Here is an 18,934-nt window from a genome sequence, read left to right as displayed (position 1 = left end):
TAATTATACCTTTTAATTATTCCTACTTTTGGATTTCTTTGTAACAATACTTTAGGTTTTGCCATTTCTAGAATTACTTTTGTAACTACATCATTGTCCTTAATTTTAACTTACATTAGGCATTTGTATGAAAATGCTTGATTATTACGTTCCATTCTGATGGTGGAATCTGCATCATGGAGAAAAGGAGAAGGAAATAATATATGAGTCATTTTTATGTGTGTGTAATATGCATTTTTAGCTTCCCTCATTCATATTCTGAGGAAATGTCTACTGATGATGTTTGTATAATGTGTAATATATGCAGGTTTTTTTTTTTGAAGTAGGGTCTCACTCTAGCCCAGGCTGACCTGAATTCACTATATTCTCAGGGAGGCCTTGACCTCAAAGTGATCCTCCTACATCTGCCTCCCAAGTTCAGGGACTAAAGGTGTGCAGCATGGTTCCCGGCTGTGTGTAACATATTTTTAAAGCAATCCTAAGTGAATAGATGACACCATTTATCTTACTTTAACAGAGAATCCTAGGTAAATAATGATTATAAAATCAGGTAGATACAGTAAGAAACAGATTGCGACAGGTTTGGGAGATGTGTCAGAAGCTAAAGAAGCTTGCTCAGAAAGCCTACCCTCCTGGCTGGATTCCCTAGCTCCCTCGTTAAGCCTGCTCCCTGTGTGCTGGACTTCACCTGACACGAGATGACCGCTCACTCCCTTCGGTGTGTCCATTTCTGCAGTAGATGTCTTAGGTGTTGGTATTCTCACCAATTCTTTCAATGGACTTTTTGTAATTTCATGTTTGGTTCCTTTCTCCAAAGGACAAGCACTTTCATTTCTGCAAGGTAGTCAAACAGAATAATGTTGTCTATTAATTCTACACCTCAAGCTTACAAAACAGTTTGACAAAATTCCAAAAATTCCCCTTTTCACATTTCTTAAAATTTTAACAGTTTTGTAATTTATAATTTGACAGAGATTGAGAAAGGGACAGACAGAGAGAATGGGCAGACCAGTTTCTTGAGCCACTGTGACCATGCATCAAATGCCTGTGCCCCCTTGTGTGCATGTGTGACACTGCATGTTTGCACCATTGCTCCTGGCTACATGGGATGTGGAGATCTGAGCAGGATTTTTGGTGCTTCACAGGCAAGTGCCTTAACCGCAAAGCCATCTACATGGTTATTAATTAGTCATCATAAAAATGAGCCCATATTACAATGAATTTTCTTGGCAAAGAATAATTATCTAAAGTATTGCCATCATCTTACTTATCATTTTTCTCCTTAGTTGGAACGTCTTTCACAGCTTTTAGAGCATGTTCTTCATCATCATAGTCAGCAGCCTTAGGAGATGCGGGACCATCGGCAGGAACAGAACGAGGGGCAGGAACATCAGCATCCACAGTAATAGCAGGATCAAGAAGGGCAGCAGGAGGTGCAGGTGAATCAGGACCATCCTGAGCATCGGGACCATCAGAAACACGGGGATTCTCAGATGTACTGGAACCATTAGAAATTTCAAAACCAACAGAAGTAGTGGAAGCCTCAGAAGTATCGGGAACAGCAGAAGTATCAGGATCATCACAAGTGTCCATACTGTGAGGAGTGTCTGGACCATCGCGAGTGTCTGGACCATCGGGATTATCTGGACCATCAGGCTTATCCAGACCATCAGAAGTGTCCGAAACATCAGGAGTGTCTGGACCAACAGGATTATCTAATACAACGGTATTATCTGGACCATCCAAAGTGTCCGGATCATCATGGTTATCCGGACCATCATGAGTAACTGGAACATCACAGGTGTTAGGACCATCGGGATCATCTGAACTATCAGGACTATCCTGTCCACCAGGAGTGTGTAGATCATCAGGAGTGTCTGGACCAGCAGGAGTGACCAGACCATGCGTATTGTCTGAATCATTAATAGTATCTGGACAATCACAAGCGTCCAGACCATCAGGAGTGACTGGAAGATCAGGGTTATCTGAAGCATTGGAAGTTACTGGACCATGATGAGTGACCAGACCATCAGGATATTCTGAAACATTGGTACTATCTGGAGCATCAGAAGTATATGGACCATGAGCTGTGTCTGGAACATCAGGATATTTTGAACCATCGGGAAATACTGGACCATCCGAAGTGTCCAAGCCATCAGGAATGTACGGACCATCTGGAGTGTCTGGACCATCAGCATTAGCTGGACGATCAGAATTGTCTGGACCATTGGGACTATCATTACCATCAGTGATATTCGGACCATCAGTAGTGTTTGGATCATCAGGAGTGTCTGCACCATCAGGAGTATCTGGACCATCATAAGTGTCCGGACCATCAGCAGTGTCCGGTGCAGATGAGGCAAGGGGAGCATGAGGACGGTAAGGACAAAGCATCACTAGGAGCAGCAGGAACAACAGAGGCATGAGGAATGGCAGGGGCAGGTGGAAGAAGACAAGCAAGACGAGGAGGAAGAGCAGGTGCAGATATATAGGAGAAGAAAGGGGAGCATGATCAGCAGGAGCAGAAAGGTCAGTGGGAGTATCAGGATCATGCAGAGGATTGGGAACATCCAGAGAATCAGGACCATCTGGAGAATCAGGACCATGCAGAGTATCGGTACCATCAGGAATATGAGGTGCATCCGGAGCATCAGAACCATCCAGAGTATCACAAGCAGAAGGAGCAGGAGAATCGAATGGGTCAACATCAGGGATAGTAGTGGCAGGAGTAGAAGTTGGGGCAGGAGAAGCAGGAGGGGCAGGAGTAGCAGGAACAGGAGGATCAGTGCCATCAGCAGCAGCGGCAGAGGAGGCAGGAGCTGCGCTACCAGAACCAGGGGCAGCAGGGTCGGCAGCAGCAGAAACAGTAGCTGCGGCTCTACGATGTAACTTCTCTGAGCCTGTCAGTTCCTTAAGTAAGCATTTCTTCCTCACTCGTTCAACCTTTAATGAAAGTTGCAGTCGTGTTACTTTCCACTAAAAAGAAGTTTTATGGCTTTTCTATGTTTGTTTTTCTCTTTTCATTTTGTTATTGTGTTTTTCCAGGTAGGGTCCCCCTATACACCAGGCTGACCTGGAATTCACTATGTAGTCTAAGGGTGGCCTCAAACTCACGGGGATCCTCCTATCCCAACCTCAATAATACTAGCATTAAAGGTGTGCGCCATCACGCCCGCCTCCGTTCATTGCTTTTATCGCTTGTCACTTCCTTTCCGTGACTTAATTATAGTGAAGAAAGTGTTGGTTTTAATTTTTAGCTATTTGAGATGGACAGACAGCCATAGGCAGATATTCATAGAGTATGGGTGCACTAGGGTATCCAGACATTGCAAACAAACTCCACACGCATATGCCACCTTGTGCATCTGGTTTATGTGGGTCCTGGAGGAATGAACCTGAGTCCTTTGGCTTTGCAGAGAAATGCGATAACTGCTAAGCCATCTCTCCAACCCTACAACACATTTTTGTGCCTTACATTGATTTTATCATATTCAATCATTGATTTTTGAAATAAATTCTGCTTTCTTTCTTCTCAAGTGAAAGAACCAGAGTGTTCAGGGATCTCAACAAACGACAGGCTTCCTTCCGTGTCTCCTTCTGTTGTGCTCTACGTCACCTACCATGCTCAGTCTCTGTGTAGGGGGACAGGAGTAAAGGTATTAAAAAGACCAAATGCAACTTCTTCCACAATGAACTCAGGGAATTTCTAGAGTTGCATTCATTGATGATTGGATTTATTAAGGTTTAATGGGGAGAGAGGAGGGGAATGGCTCAGTGATTAAAAGTGTTTACACGGGTTGAATTTCTCAGTTCCTCCTCTAAAGTCAGCCAGATGATTTCAGCCTCAGAATCTGTGTCTTTCATTCGAGTGGCATAAGACACAGGCACGCTCATGTGTGTGGTTGAATCATTACTAGATGTATTTAGGCATGAGTCATGTCAGTAAAAAGCCCTGTAAAGTCCATTTGTCCGTGGGACAAGTATTCCTAACTCAATTTTCCTGTACAGTATGGACTTTCAAAAACATTTTCTACCTCATCCATTACTACTTCAATGATTGTACTAGTCATATTTAATTTTATCAAAGTGATGAATAATTAAATTGGTGTTAACTTCACAACTTTGCAAATAAACAATCCTGGGCAGAGAACTGCCGCATTTTAAAACTAATCACTACCAAAACAAAATTCACAACAAAACAATGAATTTCAGAACGTGCATTTTACCTGGGCATTGAAGTCATTGTCTTGCTCGTCTCTTTCAGTTTCAGAATCACGAGCACCTCTGTTGGTCGCCCTTCAGAATGACAGGGGATGATGAGTAACTTTAGTTATTAAAATAGTGTGGTACAAGGTCACTTTTCTACATAATCAATAAGAGGTCTTCATTTATGAAGTAAAAGTGGCCTTTTCAAAGCTGGTAGATATTTATGCCTTTACCAGTTCACTATGCGGGAAGTTCAACAGAGACCAACCAGGTCCATACGGGACACCTACAGGCTGCATATTGGCAGAGTCTGCGCTGTGTGTCTATATCATGTTCTTCTCTTGAAGGTATCCCAGAACACTCCCTACATGGACATGGCACATTTGTCATCGAAACGAGAGCAAATCCCTTACTGCAGCAAGGCAGAAAGATAAACTAGGCCCTCCCAGGTGTCTGTTCCTTGCTGAAGACTAAGTGTAGATCCACGTCTGTACATGGAGGCATGGGGCCCACACTACCATGAGCCTGTCTGCTGCAGACAACGCTCCTGGGAGTGTGGTTAACATGCTGCGGAGACCTGGAAGTTTCTCACTTGCTAAAACAAAATCATGAAGTTATCAACAGAGCAGCCAGGTTCCAGCACTGCCTTCAGAGCTACCCAGTTCTTGAAAAACAGGTCAGGAAGCACAGATGCTTTGTAAGCCTGTTGTGATGGTTACAAGTTGACACACATGAAGCACATAGCATGATGTGTGTCCGCAAGAACACCCAATGATCAAGAGTGCCTCCTCTGTGTGTTGTCCATGACTCCACAATATTGAAGGTCAAGAAATCCTACCTGCGATAGAAGCTCGGAGAAGTACTGCGAGCTGCTTCTGAGGAGAAAGGAAAGTACATTTTACAACAGCAATACAAAATGCAACATAGTGAAATTACATGAAGGATGTAGTGGTAGGACATAATTAGACACAAATCTCGTGTCACCATTCATTATAATATTAATAGGCAGGTGAAAATGCCCTGAAGTCTTACTTCCATTTCATTGTGGAATGAAAAACGATAAGAAGAAGAAAGAAATGAATGAAGGACTAACACGTGGAAGTAAGCTGCTGTGGGCAACGACTGCCATTCTAGCTGAGCACCGTCACCCTGACATGAGGTGCTCCGCCAGCAGAATCCCCATCCCAAGGTGAGGGCGTCAAGCACATGACACGTTGCTCTCCTGGACTTGAAGGCTTGAGGAACACTTCATGTTCTGTGTTGGCCCCAGAAAGTTATCTCCAGCTCTTCCACTGAAATTGCTCAGTTCAGGGTGAAAGTCTCTCACAAGGAAGGAGAACTAACGTCACTGTGCAGCTCAGCATAAAAACAGGAAATAGACCAGGAACCAAGAGGTTTGAAATGAGTCTCCAGTTGTCAGTGAGGCAAAACTCAAGGGAGGGCGGAGTGCTTACCCTCCCGACTCCTCCTCGGGAAAGACGCTAGTACAAGTGCATCGCTCTGGCTCTGCTCCTGTCTGATGTACGCTCATCTTCCACTTAATCTCCCTTGAAAGGAACCATTGAGGGCGATTTGGTTCAGTGCTGAAAGGTGCTCGTTTGGAAAGTCTGCCAGCCCTGCTTCCTTTCTGCAGTCACATAACGCAACATGGACATTCTCTTGCAGAAGCAAGAGTCACTGTTGGCTTCCCTTCATTGTGCACGCGTGCAAGTAAAAACATAAATCAATGAAAAGAACTCCGGGAGGGGTCGCTGCCTTTGGAGTGAAGACCGCTGAGCGGTGATCTCACAGCGAGACATGGTGAGGGAGGCACTGGGGACAGAGCGACAAGCCTACAGAGAACCGCCTGACAGCAAGCGCACGGATCCACGCACGCGCTCGTCCCAGGCCAGCAGCTGGCTCTCACTAAAAGAGAAAATAACGCATTCTCTCTTCATTTGAAGGACACAAACACCCAGTGAGACCTTCCTGGTATTTCCAATGACGAGAGTCGAGGGTTGTCCAAAAAATAGTCGAGGCTGAGGTTGCTCGTGGTGGAGCACTTCCTTAGCCAGCAGCCAGTACTGATCACCATACATAGTGAAGAAAGTGTTATTTACAAAATGGTTCCTGAGAAAATGAGCCCTCTCATCATAACAGTGAATCTCTGCATACTCATCATGAATGGCACAGGATTATTATGATTTATCTACACCATTAATTTCCTGGTCTTATTTCCAGAGGATACATAGGTAGGAAAGATGTTTTAGACAGTTTTCTATTTTTTATTTTATTTTATTTTTTTCTTTTTCAAGGTAGGGTCTCCCTCTGGTCAGGCTGACCTGGAACTATGTAGTCTCAGTGTGGCCTCGAACTCATGCTGATCCTCCTACCTGTGCCTCCCAAGTGCTGGGATTAATGGCGTGCACCACCACGCCCGCCTCTTTAGACAGTTTTTAAAAGTGCAAGTTACCGAAAGCGTTTCATTACCACTAACACTTTCGGGACAGACTTGGCAGAATGTGGTGTGTTCCTGCATGATGTGATCTTTTTCAGCTCACATGACGGGGCAGATCTCCCTGAAAAGTATACTTTCGGCATGTTAAATAAGAGGCACCATATTCCAATTTAGTCCACAAGAAGGCAAGGTCAAAAAGGAGCTGGAGGTACAGCTCAGGAGGGGCACAGTGCCTAGACTGCTCAGAAGTCTCTATGCTGAATTTGTTGAAAAGACCAAAAAAAAAAAAAGAGGAGGAGTGATCTAAAAGACATATTCAGTGAGCCTGTTAAAATGTATCACAGCCGGGCATGGTGGCGCACGCCTTTAATCCCAGCACTCAGGAGACAGAGGTAGGAGCATCGCCGTGAGTTCCAGGCCACCCTGAGCCTACATAGTGAATTCCAGGTCAGCCTGGGCTAGAGTAAAACCCTACCTCAAAAAATCAAAAAAAAATAATGTATTACAGGCAGGCATAGTCACCTCAATATGTGACCGAATGACCTCAGGAAAAGCATCTTGTATGGTTTGTGCAGACTGACAGGTATAAAGTTATACCACACAATGGTAATTGTAGGAACGAGCAAGAAATTAATAAAGTGTTTCATGGTGTATCGTATGGTATGCCACAGATCCCATTTGAAGGTATTCATGGCTTCATTACGTCATCAACTTGTATTTTACACATGCAATCATTGTAAACCACTACAAAGATAAATCATAACTGCACTGTAATAAACAATCATCAGATACATGATAAATGTATGTATTATACAAATGGATTTAAAATACATTTTTATACCCTTTTTTCTTTGTAGTAATGGCAAAAGAAATACAAAATGTTTAAAATCTTTCTCATATTTGTAAGTGATTGTATCTATGTGTCTAAGATTGTTTTCAGGAATTAAAAATCAACCAAAAACTGACTTTGCATTATCTAGGAAGAATTACTTAGCTCACTTTGAACTCCAGTCAGTTGATAAATAAATGAGCAAAATGTATAATGACAACGGTTTTTGTTTTCCCATGTAAATTCAGAGCAGCAGGCATAACTGAAAGTCAGCATTTTTCCCCAGAGTTGGGGGTTTGGGTCAGTGAGGGATCAAGGGCCTCACATGGCTGAGGCCCTGCAACTACACCCAGTATGGGGAAAAAAACAAACAATCGGAGACTAGAAAGATGGCTTAGTGGTTAAGGTGCTCGCCTGAGAAGCCTAAGAACTGAGATTCGATTCTCCAGGTCCCATACAAGCCAGATGCACATGGTACCTCATGCATCTGGAATTTGCTTGCAGTGGCTAGAGGCCCTGGCACGCACGTTCCTACTCTCTCTCTCCTCATTCTGTCTTAATTAAAACAAAACAAAACAAAAGAGCAGTCTCACCTCGACGTCGCACTGTATGCTTACATATCCTCCTGCGGTGCATTTTACGGTGTTTCCTAAAAATAAAGGATAGTTACTTGGATGCACTTATTAAAATCAATCGATCACGGGTTCTTCAGCAATTAGTAATGATTGATGATGGCTTTCCTTATTTCTCCTCTGAAGTCAAAGATAGGAATAGAATTTTCCCGTGGAAAAATCTTAAAACCACACCTCCGTATGATACCTGCATGCACAAGGACACACATAGGCAGACACACCCACACACACAGGACAGGGGTGATCTGAAGCGCGCTCACTCCCCGAGTCCACATTCTTGCTCTCAGCGTTCCTGGCTCCTTGACTCTCCATGGCCGTTCTTTGCGCTGCTGCAGGGACTGGGAGTTCCCTCCTTACAGCACACAGGTCCCTGTACCTCTCATTACTCAGAAGGAACGAAGGATCGCCCGAGGTTCCAGCAGAACCACACCATACCAGGGGCTCACCCTCGTAGGCATTTCTGGGAGTCTGAGCCTGCTTCCCCCACACTCGGTATGGGAGATGAGGAGATGCATTGCTACCTGTCAGCCTCACCTGCCACCACGCTCACATCACAGCACATTTTGGGCATTCTGAAGATGGTTCTTATCAGGAAATTGCAGAGTGGATGTTGAAACTACAACCTCACTGCGTCTCTGCTCAATCACCGTGACTCTGTCATGCTGAGTCCTTACAGCGCACACCCTTGCCACAACTCCCACGCGGGCTGCACGCCTCACGACTGCTCCCCTCTCCTGGCAAGAGCTGAGAGCTCCAGCTCTATGTGCCTAGGATCCACTTGGCGCTTCACCCCTGGGATGAACATTGAGAGGGCTGTGATCCTGCTCTGGAGAGCCACAACCAACGGGCCATCACTCATGGGGTCGCCAGCAAAGCTAAGAGCCCTGAGCACGGCTTCCTTTTGTCTCCAGCCCTCAGTCTTCTCAGAATCGACTGATCTCAACTCTGTGTGCTCAGTACTTTGTATTTCACACCCAAACAGTGAGGCCATGGGAAATACCCCCAGACGCGTTGAGGTTCGGGCACCTACAATTTGTATGCAGCTTGTACGTAGAAAAATAATGAAGGGCAAAGGGTCACAAGCAGAAGGAGCACACAGAAAGAGAGTTCCCTGGGATCTAAGGGAAGGTGACCTGCTCCCAGTCTCAGCTCCCTAACCAGCAAAGCAGAGCACAAAGACCCCGCGTCAGCAGGGTGAGAAGGGACAGGAACCTCCTATGCATGTCTTGTCGCTTCATCTGACCAGTGACTGTTCTTGCTAAGCCTTCCTTGCATTGCTTCCCCTGTATTCGTGAGAGATGAGTCAGTCTTCCTTCTGTCTACTCGCTGCTTCTGACTTCTGTGAGCGCCACCACTCAGGACAGCACAGAGCTGACAAGAGGGAACCATACCTATCCAGCAGCTCCTCCGCATGTATATCTGCGCCCATGTGTTCCAAAAATTCTGCTATAAAATCTTTGTTTTCCTGTAGAGCAAGGAGGTATGGCGTGAAGCCTTCCTACAAAAACAAGAAATCAATCAATCAATAGGCACACAAATAAAATAATTAAAATAAAATAATACAGATAATTTACAACTTACACAATTTATGCATTTCTCCACTGAACTGTAGAGATCATGAAAGAGGTCGTGAACACAAGGAGGAGTGTAAACAGTAACTCACAAGTCCCTCTCGTCCTCGTCCCGAGCTGCTCCTGCACACAGGCCGCTCCTGCGCTGGGACGTGCGCTGCCCCTGCTCACTATCAACACGTGCACTCCAGTTCGCTCAGGAACTCACCTCAACACCCACTGCCTCTAAGGAATTTCACTTTGACGGACTTGAATGATATTTTCCAACTAAAACAACAACTATGTGAACACAGTGTGCTACCTTTTATCTTTGATGCATCACTGTGCATCTGGCTACATGGGATCTTTTGTTACAAAAAACTTATTTATTTAGAAACAGAGAATGATAGAGAACAGAGTTAGAATGGGCACACCAGGGCCTCAGGCCTCTGCATACTAACTCTAGAGGCATGTGCCGATTTTTGCATCTAGCTTCATCTGCTTTCTGGAGCAGGAAGCCTCTGTTGTGATGGTTTGCAAGCAAGTTCCTTAACCACTGAAACATCGATCCAGGCCTAATTTGTAAGCTTCACACCATGTTATTTTGGGGGGGGGGGTGGATTTAAGTAGGGTATTATTCCAACCCAGGCTGACCTGGAATTCATTACTGAATCTCAAGGTGGCCTCAACCACACAGCAATCCTCCACCTCTGCCTCCCAAGAGCTGGGAGTAAAGGTGTGCACCACCATGCCTGGCTTCAATCCAAATTTTAATCTCTAACAGAACGTGTAGGCTCATGTACTGCTGTACATTGCTGTCAACCATGTATCTTTATAAATTAATATGAATCAAGTTGATAACCTTGCAATATTTCACAATCATCATGAACCACGATGTCAAATATCTGGAATGGAAAAGCAGGAGGCGTGAGGTAATATCCTGGCATGTCCCTAGAAACCTGGAACTCACGTGGGCCCTCCATATAAGTAGTGTGTGTTACTAAGACACCAGAATGCCACATGGACTCACAGGAGACTGAATTCAATTATTGCCTATTCAAGGTAGGGGTCTCCTGCTAGCTCAGGCTAACCTGGAATGTGCTATGTAGTCTCAGGGTGTCCTTGAACTCACGAAGATCCTCCTACCTCTGCCTCCCGAGGGCTGGGATTAACGGTGAGCACCACTACGCCCGACTGCGTGCTATTTTTCATGGCAAGTTTCTTTACAAGTTTCCATCAGTTCAAATGTGGACTTCATGCACGCAGGCAAATCAGTGTATTTATGAGCAACGTTGAGCCCACAGCCCTTGAGATTTCCCTCTGCCCTGCTCATTTCCACATGCTTAAGGAAAAGCAAGTGTGTGACTGTGGACTCTTCCTTTTAGCAAAAAGTCAAGTGATAACAACCTAAGTGTAATGAAAACGGTGCCCAACACCCTCTACAAGAATTTCTTCAACACATTAACTTCCACTCCATTTGCACCGGTATCTTCCCACGTTCTCAATCAATGCATTGTGAAGCCATCTTAGGGCTCTTCTTATTAACTGAATGTTTCTCCCACTGTAAAACTGCCAAGCTGCTGAGGGCAGGCTTTGAGAACCATCACAGACACACTGAGTGGATACCACACACCTTCAATTCAAAAACCTTTCCTAACTTGCTACAATCCTCAGCGAGAAAATCTGGCTCATGTTTGATATTTGTTAATGTGTTGAAATGAATGAGGACAATAGAGAAGACATCCTTGAAAGGAAAGCCTCTGATTATTCAAAGGCTATGAGTAGCAATTTCCTAAACGCTTTATTTTATTTTTCCTTTATTGATTGATTTCTTATATCGATTTTTATTTTGTTTTATACTGATATTTATTTTATTTTATTTTGGTGTTTCACTGTAGGGTTGCATTCTAGTGCAGGCTGACCTGTAATTCACTATATAATCTCAGGGTGGCCTGAAACTCATGGAGATCATCCTACATCTGCCACTCCCTACCGTGTGCTGGGATTAAAGGGTGTGCCACCACACCGAGCCTAAAGTTTGTTTTTTTGTTTGTTTGTTTGTTTTTCATCACTCCTTCTTACAGTTCAGCCTCATCTCAGAAATGATTCACTTTCAAAGATTTTTTTTTTTTTTAATTTTAAAAAGACAAGAGAGAACTGTCCAAAGGCATGAGCCACCACAATCGATCCCCAGAGGCTTGCGCCACCTCGTGGGCATCTGTGGCCCTGCCCTTGTCTCACGGTTGTACATCTGGCTTACACGGAATCTGGAGAGTCAAACATGGTGCCCAAACTTCCCGGGCAAGCACCTTTGACCTCCAAACCATCTCTCCCGCCCATCATTCACTTTTATATGATGATCCATGCTAACGAGGATTCCATTTGTCATAAATATTTATTTAGAGTTGTAAAACAAGGCCCAGCTCTTAGATAATTGACTGTTCCGTGTTGTTTTACAGTAATTACAAAGTCCTTGGTGAAAAACATATTTAAACAAAGTTTTACCTTTAAAACATTCAATGTCTCTTCCATCATTTGCCACAAAAGCATTGAAATAATGCTGTAGCCACGAAAACGTCTTTAAGAAGTTCCAATGCCAGGCATGGTGGCACATGCCTTTAATCCCAGCACTAAGGAGGCAGAGGTAGAGGATCACCATGATTTCGAGGCCACCCTGTGACTATATACGGAATTCCACATAGACTGGAGTGGGGGGAGACCCTACCTCCAAAATAAAAAATAAAAATAAAAAGTTCCAATATTAAAAGAAAAATCTGGGGCTGGAGAGATGGCTTAGCGGTTAAGCGCTTGCCTGTGAAGCCTAAGGACCCCGGTTCGAGGCTCGGTTCCCCAGGTCCCACGTTAGCCAGATGCACAAGGGGGCGCACGCATCTGGAATTTGTTTGCAGAGGCTGGAAGCCCTGGTGCGCCCTTTCTCTCTCTCTCCCTCTATCTGTCTCTCTCTGTGTCTGTCGCTCTCAAATAAAAAACTAAAATATTAACAAAAAAAAATAGAAAAATCTGTCAAGAGTAAAATTTCAAACCATTTCACTTTGTTAACACTGGAGATTCCACATATGAACAATGGAGCAGCATGTGCCTTTGTTAAAACAAACCTATTTCAATGAGTGTGGAAATAGAGTCGGGTCATCTTACCTTTGTTTTTGCCTCGATATTTGCATCGTAGGCAAGCAGTAGATCTGCCAGTTCTAAGTCATCATTCAGAGCTGCGTAATGCAGCGCGGTGTTCCCGTACATGTCTGCGTCGTTCGGATCAGCTCCATGTGTAAGCAGGGTATCGACACACAAATGAAACTCCCGCTGGCTGGCCTGTGGACCAAGAGTTCCCCGATTGAAAGACATCCAGATCAACAATCCACTAGCTTCACAATTACTTCCCTATAAATGAGAGACATTCATTTTTCCTCTCAGCTTGTTTTGTTCCCAAGTTGACATGAGGGCTCCTCATGTAGCTCAGGCTTCTCATCCCAGCTTCTCATGGGGAGGGATCACAGGGGGGCGCCCCTCCTTGATGTTCGAGCATTGCAATGACTAAGTTCTCACACTGAAGTTGCTGCATGTTACCTACCTTGATAAGTGGAGTGCACTGCTCGTTATCGAAGACACTGATGGTGCATTCGTAGTCGAGTAACAGATGGACCACTTCCCTGTGGCCATAGGCACACGCGTAATGCAGAGCAGTTCTATGCAAATGAGAGGGCATTTTAGGAAGTTATATAACACTACATCAAAACACATCCATTATAAAACTCAGGTAGGGTGCACTTAGTTTTCATCAGAAGAGAAGGTGTTAGAATTTTCTTATTTTTATTTACTCTTTGCTTGCAGGTGCTTGTATGGAGTGTGAGTGTTGTGTATTTGTGTGTGTGGGGAGGTGGATGGTTAAAAGTACATCTGATGCAAAGCCCTGTGCCAACCTCCTGTAGAGGCAGGAGGAGTTCATCGTGGGACCCCTCCATTTCTTGACTTTTCTTGCTGTAATGTATTTTTTCTTCCCGAGGTAGGATCTCACGGTAGCCCGAGCTGGCCTGGAATTCACTATGTTGTCTTGGGCTGGCCTTGAACTCACAGCAATCCTCCTACCTCTGTCTCATGAGTGCTGGGATTAAAGGCATGAACCACCTTGGCCAGCCTTGCGTGGCTACTTTTCTTGGACACTGAGCCTCCTTGGCTCAGGACCACGCAGTGTTCAGGAACCTCAGCAATTCTTTGGTTTCTGCCCCACACGAGAGCGGCGTTAGAGGCCATCTGCCCACACCCAGCCTTCTATGTGGATGCCTGGGACTCACGCTGGAGCACCGTCAGGCTTCTCAGGCCCTCGTGCTTGTGTGAGACACTCTGAGCCACTGAGAGATCCCCACAGCCTGTCCACATACTGACTCAGGGTCCTGGGCTTACAGTACACGCCTCTACCAGTGCCGCGTCCGTGCACAGAGCAGCCTTTACACTGACCGAAGCTTGGATTCGAATCCTGCTGTACATCTTCGCTTCCCTAGGAGGTCTACTCATGTTTTTCATCCATAAAATGGGGACTGGAAATAGTAGTTACCTTAAAGAATGTTAGGGTGATGGTCTAAAGAGATCAACTCAAAGCCTGTAGACTTGTTTAAAATGCTTAATTGTTCAGTGTTTGTTAGATATGATACCTAATATCATTCACTACTATGAACAAAACTGACATCACAGAGCCCTGTGCGGAGGTAGATTCCTTTAATCCCAGCACTTGGGAGGCAAAGGTAGGAGAATTGTCATGAGTTCAAGGCTACCCTGAAACTACATAGTGAATTCCAGGTCAGCGTGGGCTAGAGCAAGACCCTACCTTGAAAAAACCAGCGAAGAAAAGTAACATTCCAATTATGTGAAATAGAATCATAGCTCAAATTTCAGATATAAGAATTGATGTATTCAAATAACCAAAATGGTTTTTTCTATTTTTTAAGAGAGTGAGCGAGAGGAACCGAGAGAGAATTGCTGTGCCAAGGCCTCAGCCACTGAAATTGAACCCTAGGCACTTAGGCCACCTAGTGGACATGTGTGAGCGAACTAGCACTTGCCTCACCTTTGTGTGTCTGACTAATGTGGGATCTCAAGGGTAGAACATGGGGCCTTAGGCTTTGCAGGCAAGCGCCTTAAGCACTAAGCCATCTGTCCAGCACTAAATAATCATAATTATAAATGTGAGAAAGTGTCTGCTTTCTTGTCCATCTCGGCCTTGATCTTGCAATCCATTACTTCAGCCTTTTAGTAGCTGGCATTGCAGGCCAGGGCCACCCTGCCAGGCATTCTCTGATGCTCTTCATCTCACATTTTGGCATCTCTGGCATTCAAATGCTACTTGTAACAGCCATGTTTCACGAGTGTGAATGGCAGGGCTTTTTTCCTTTAAATTTATTACCATACAAAATAAAAGATAATCACACAAGACTCAATGAGATGTGCTCATGACCGCAAGGCAGCACAGACTGTGTGAGGATCTTCGCCAGCAGCCACGTCCTCCTTCTCCACTCTTGTCCACCTCTATGGAAAGGATGGATAGGAAGGAATGACTAAGGCCCCACCCAGCCCACTGTTCCCGCTTAGGATGAGCTCCTTTCTCCTTTGCAGGGCCTTGGATTTAGGGCTGTCACCCGATTGCTCATCTGGCAGTCAAAGTGAGAAGACAGAATCTCTCAAATTTCTGGAAGTGCGTACTTGCAGCCAAAACGCTGGGGAAACCTCCATCCATCCCTCGACATTGTGCAGAGGAACCCAGCCACACAGGTGACACCACTCTCCCAGGATGACCAGTCCCCCGGGCAGTCCCTTGCCCCTCCGGGCCTTTTACCTGTTCTGTACGTCGGTGTCGTTGACGCTGAATAGTCCGCTCCTCAGCAGACACCTCACTGTCTCTACTGAGCCTTCGCTGGCGGCTTGGTGGAACTGCCCTACAGGCTCATAGGCCTGGAGATATTTTGGCCTTTTGTGCCTCTTTCTCTTTAGGAATGTCCAGCAGAAGCAAGCCCCGCACAGGCTGGTGCAGGAGCTCTGGGGCTCAGGGCTCCATCGGGACCCTGACGCCCTCCTCATGACAGAGGTCAAGGGCCTAACGGGCCCCCTCCCCCCATCAGTCACAGCTTTTCGTGGCCTCACGGCCACATTCAGGGTAATTACTATTAAAGAAATACCAAATATGGCCAACACTTTGTAAGTACTGTGTTCAAGGAAGACCCCTGACTCACTAAATGAATGGTAGGAGCAGTTGGTTGCCAGGCAACGAGGAAAACAAAGTTATGTCACAATTGAACGTGACCAGGCAGCCTCAACTGAGGACATGGAGGGTCGGCCACGCACAAGCAAGTGCGAGGCAAGCCCGTCTGACACATGTCAGCTCTGCGCACAAGGCGCCCTGCAAAGGTGAGCTGCCAGGGGTGTGTGTGAAGTGTGCAGATCCTTTGCTGCCCAGCTCTGCCCACAAAGCCAAGTGGTTTCAGTGTGAGGAGCAGGTCCCGCTGTGCACTTGGGTAGCTTTTTTTTAACCTACGATGTCAGGCATTTAAGATTATTGGTGGCTTGATTTTGTTTTGTAGACTTTCCAGTTTCCTGTACATGAGTTCACCAAACCCAAAAACACCAACCTGCACGGAAGGAGAAAGACAGAGCCACAGGAAGGCGAGCGAAGGCTGCAGGTGAGCATGGTGCAGTCCCATCGCGAAGCTCAGAGGCATCTTCAGGATCGCCACCGCGCCCGCCAGCTCATCTGCTCTCCACAGGGTCCCCTGGGCTGCCAAAGCGGCTTCCTTGGCCTCTGCAGAAGTCCCTCTGTCCCTTGAAGTGATGCAACTCTGCCTTTCCTTTCCTCTTCCAAACCCAGTGTGTCCTGTGGGCCTGCCTTGCTCTGACTTCACTGCCTGGTAGGTATATTTGCCAGCGTTGACTGGGACCCCAACAACCAGGTAGTCATCTGCACTGGCTTCACACTGACTCAGGAACTTGGTAGCTGACATCCAGTGAAGAGATGCGTCCTTGCGAGGCAGCCCCAGGCTCTTGGAGACAGCCCTGGGGACGAACATCGCCTGTCCAGTGCTGGGAGGTGCGAAGGGGTGCACGCATGTGTAGTTCTTTCCCAGTGGCTGTAGGCCCTGCTAGGCCATTCAATCTGTCTATCTCTGCTTGTAGAGAAATAAATAAAAATATTTAAAAAGTCTAACTGGCACCCTGACACCCGTGAATGAATCTTCTATTCATTCTTTTCTAGCTCAGCTCTATTTGTTGTACAACTAGGGAATTCACTCACGACTTCAGATGGAAGCACTGAAGGCAGAACTCTGGACAGCGAACTGGCAGTGGGCAGTGCTGTGGGCCTTGGCCAGTCACCCCCCAGAGGGATCCTGATCCTCTCCCTTCACTTTCACTGTCACCAGGTCTAGTAATGGTCGTGGACCTCAGGGAAAACCCTGATAAAGCTGTTGGGCCGGCTCTGGGAGAAGCCTGTTCTGTGCTGGAGTCCACACCACCCTCCGCCCCTCCTGCTGGGCAGCAGTGAGCAGTGCTGAGGTGCTGCAGGGCCTGCAGGAGGCCACAGAGGGCGCACACCCACCAAGGCAGAGCCTGGCCTTAGCTGGCCCTGCTGCCTGAGGAGAAGGACCAGGCGCAGCGCAGCTTTGGGGGCCCTGGACTCTGAGGCGCTGAGAAGATGCGCAGCCTGGGCAGATCCATCCTGAGAGACTGCTCCTGCCAAGCCCCACTGCACAGCGACGCTGAGAAAAGGGTGTTGAGGGGGCTCCCCAGGGAATATAGGCAGTGGGTCCACTAGCCAGGTCAGTCGCAGCAGGTATATCCTCCATTCAGGTGAGGTCAATGTCCACCTCTGTCAGCACTGCCCACTTGTGCAACATTTATAAAGTGGTCTGCGATGCCCAGTAAGGTCCCAGGCCCTTCACACTCCCTGGTTCTATGGCAAACTTGATTCATGACGGGCCAACAGTATCAGTCAGAGGATTTTAAGAAAATTTTTTTTATTTTTATGTTGGTTTTTTTTTTTTTTTTCTGGTTTTTGGAGGTAGGGTCTCCCTCTCTCTAGCCCAGGCTGATCTGGAGTTCATTCTATTCTCAGGGTGGCCTGGCACTCATGCAGTCCTCCTACTTCTGCCTCCAAAGGGCTGGTATTAAAAGCGTGAGCCACCACACCAGTTTTAAAGATTTTTGTTAATTCTGCTTTATTTATTCGAATTTCACAGACACAAAGAGAAAAGAGAGACAGGGGGAAGGACAGAGAGAATATGAGCGCGTCAGGGACTACAGCCACTCCAAAGGAACTCCAGACGCGTGCGCCCCCAGTGCATCTGAATTAAGTGTGTCCTGTAGAATCCAGCCTCTAACTGGTGTCCATAGGCTTCACAGGCAAGCGCTTAACCTCTAAGTCATGTCTCCAGCCTATTTTTTTTTCATTTTTCTTTAATTGTTTTTTTTCCCAAGGCAGGCTCTCACTCTACCCAGGCTGACCTAGAACTCACTCTGTAGTCTCAGTCTTGCCTCGAATTCACTGCAGGCCTACTTCTGCTTCCCAGGTCCTGGGATGACAGCTGTGCTCCATCATGCTGGCAACTTTTCTCTTTGAGAGGAGGGGGAGCGAATGTGGGCATCCTAATCACCATCCCCTGATGCTACCCATTTCCCCGGTCCCAGACCCACGGTTTCTACAGGCACAGTTCGGATCCGGGTCTGGACGTGCGGCAGTGGGGGACTGAGGACTTTGCTCCGCAGCCGTGCCCCAAGTGGAAGCTGGTGGCCCAGCATCCCGCGGAGACCCAGGGACCCGGGGCGGCCCCGCCGCTGCCCCACCGTGCACCGCCGGGGTCCCGCCAAGACGGGCCGTGGGAGTGTCGGGGTGGGTCGCGGGACCACCGGCCTCGCCGCAGGGAGTCCCGGGCGGGCGGGCTTACCTGGCCGGTGTCCCCAGGCTTCTCCTCCTCCTCCCGGGGGTCGTCCCAGGAGCGGCCACCCCGCAGGGCAGGGAGGGGCCCTAACGGCACCTCGGCGGGGGTCCGAGCCCAGGGTCTCCCGGCCCGCGGTGCGGGGACGCCGGCCTCGCCGCACGGAGCCCCGGGCAGCCCGGCGGCCGCAGCATCCTCGCAGCGCCTCGTCCCGCGGCTCCCGGCCTCCTCCAGACCCGGGCTCCGCGCCGTGGGCCGAGCTGCAGCCCGGCCAGGCCAAGGCCGCCTGACCGCCGTCGCCGTCCACGAAGCCGCTCCCGCAGGAGGACGAGCTGGACTCTGCGCCT

General features: G+C 47.1%; 1 protein-coding gene across 7 annotated transcripts in view; it reads right to left on the bottom strand.

Moving 5' to 3' along the window:
* LOC123453730 (dentin sialophosphoprotein-like) overlaps positions 1-18,681 on the bottom strand; it is a 50,608-nt gene extending 31,927 nt beyond the window's left edge. For 5 of the 7 annotated variants that reach the window (XM_045131488.1, XM_045131491.1, XM_045131493.1 and 2 more), the window contains exons 1-11: positions 18,597-18,624; positions 16,290-16,823; positions 13,244-13,358; positions 12,811-12,984; positions 9,496-9,602; positions 8,066-8,121; positions 5,045-5,081; positions 4,227-4,296; positions 1,268-2,943; positions 689-834; positions 115-169 (exon numbers count right to left, since the gene is read on the bottom strand). In XM_045131488.1, coding sequence (XP_044987423.1) covers positions 115-169; positions 689-834; positions 1,268-2,943; positions 4,227-4,296; positions 5,045-5,081; positions 8,066-8,121; positions 9,496-9,602; positions 12,811-12,984; positions 13,244-13,358; positions 16,290-16,348 — 2,495 coding nt within the window. In that variant the 5' untranslated portion in view covers positions 16,349-16,823; positions 18,597-18,624. Of the gene's footprint in view, positions 1-114; positions 170-688; positions 835-1,267; positions 2,944-4,226; positions 4,297-5,044; positions 5,082-8,065; positions 8,122-9,495; positions 9,603-12,810; positions 12,985-13,243; positions 13,359-16,289; positions 16,824-18,596 lie in introns of all 7 variants that reach the window. The other 2 variants (XM_045131492.1, XM_045131489.1) reach the window with 2 other exon arrangements.
* Positions 18,682-18,934: the final 253 nt, after the last annotated feature.

The sequence above is a fragment of the Jaculus jaculus genome, chromosome 12, assembly GCF_020740685.1.
Source record: "Jaculus jaculus isolate mJacJac1 chromosome 12, mJacJac1.mat.Y.cur, whole genome shotgun sequence".
NCBI lineage: Eukaryota > Metazoa > Chordata > Mammalia > Rodentia > Dipodidae > Jaculus > Jaculus jaculus.
This window is presented reverse-complemented; position numbering and strand designations above follow the sequence as displayed.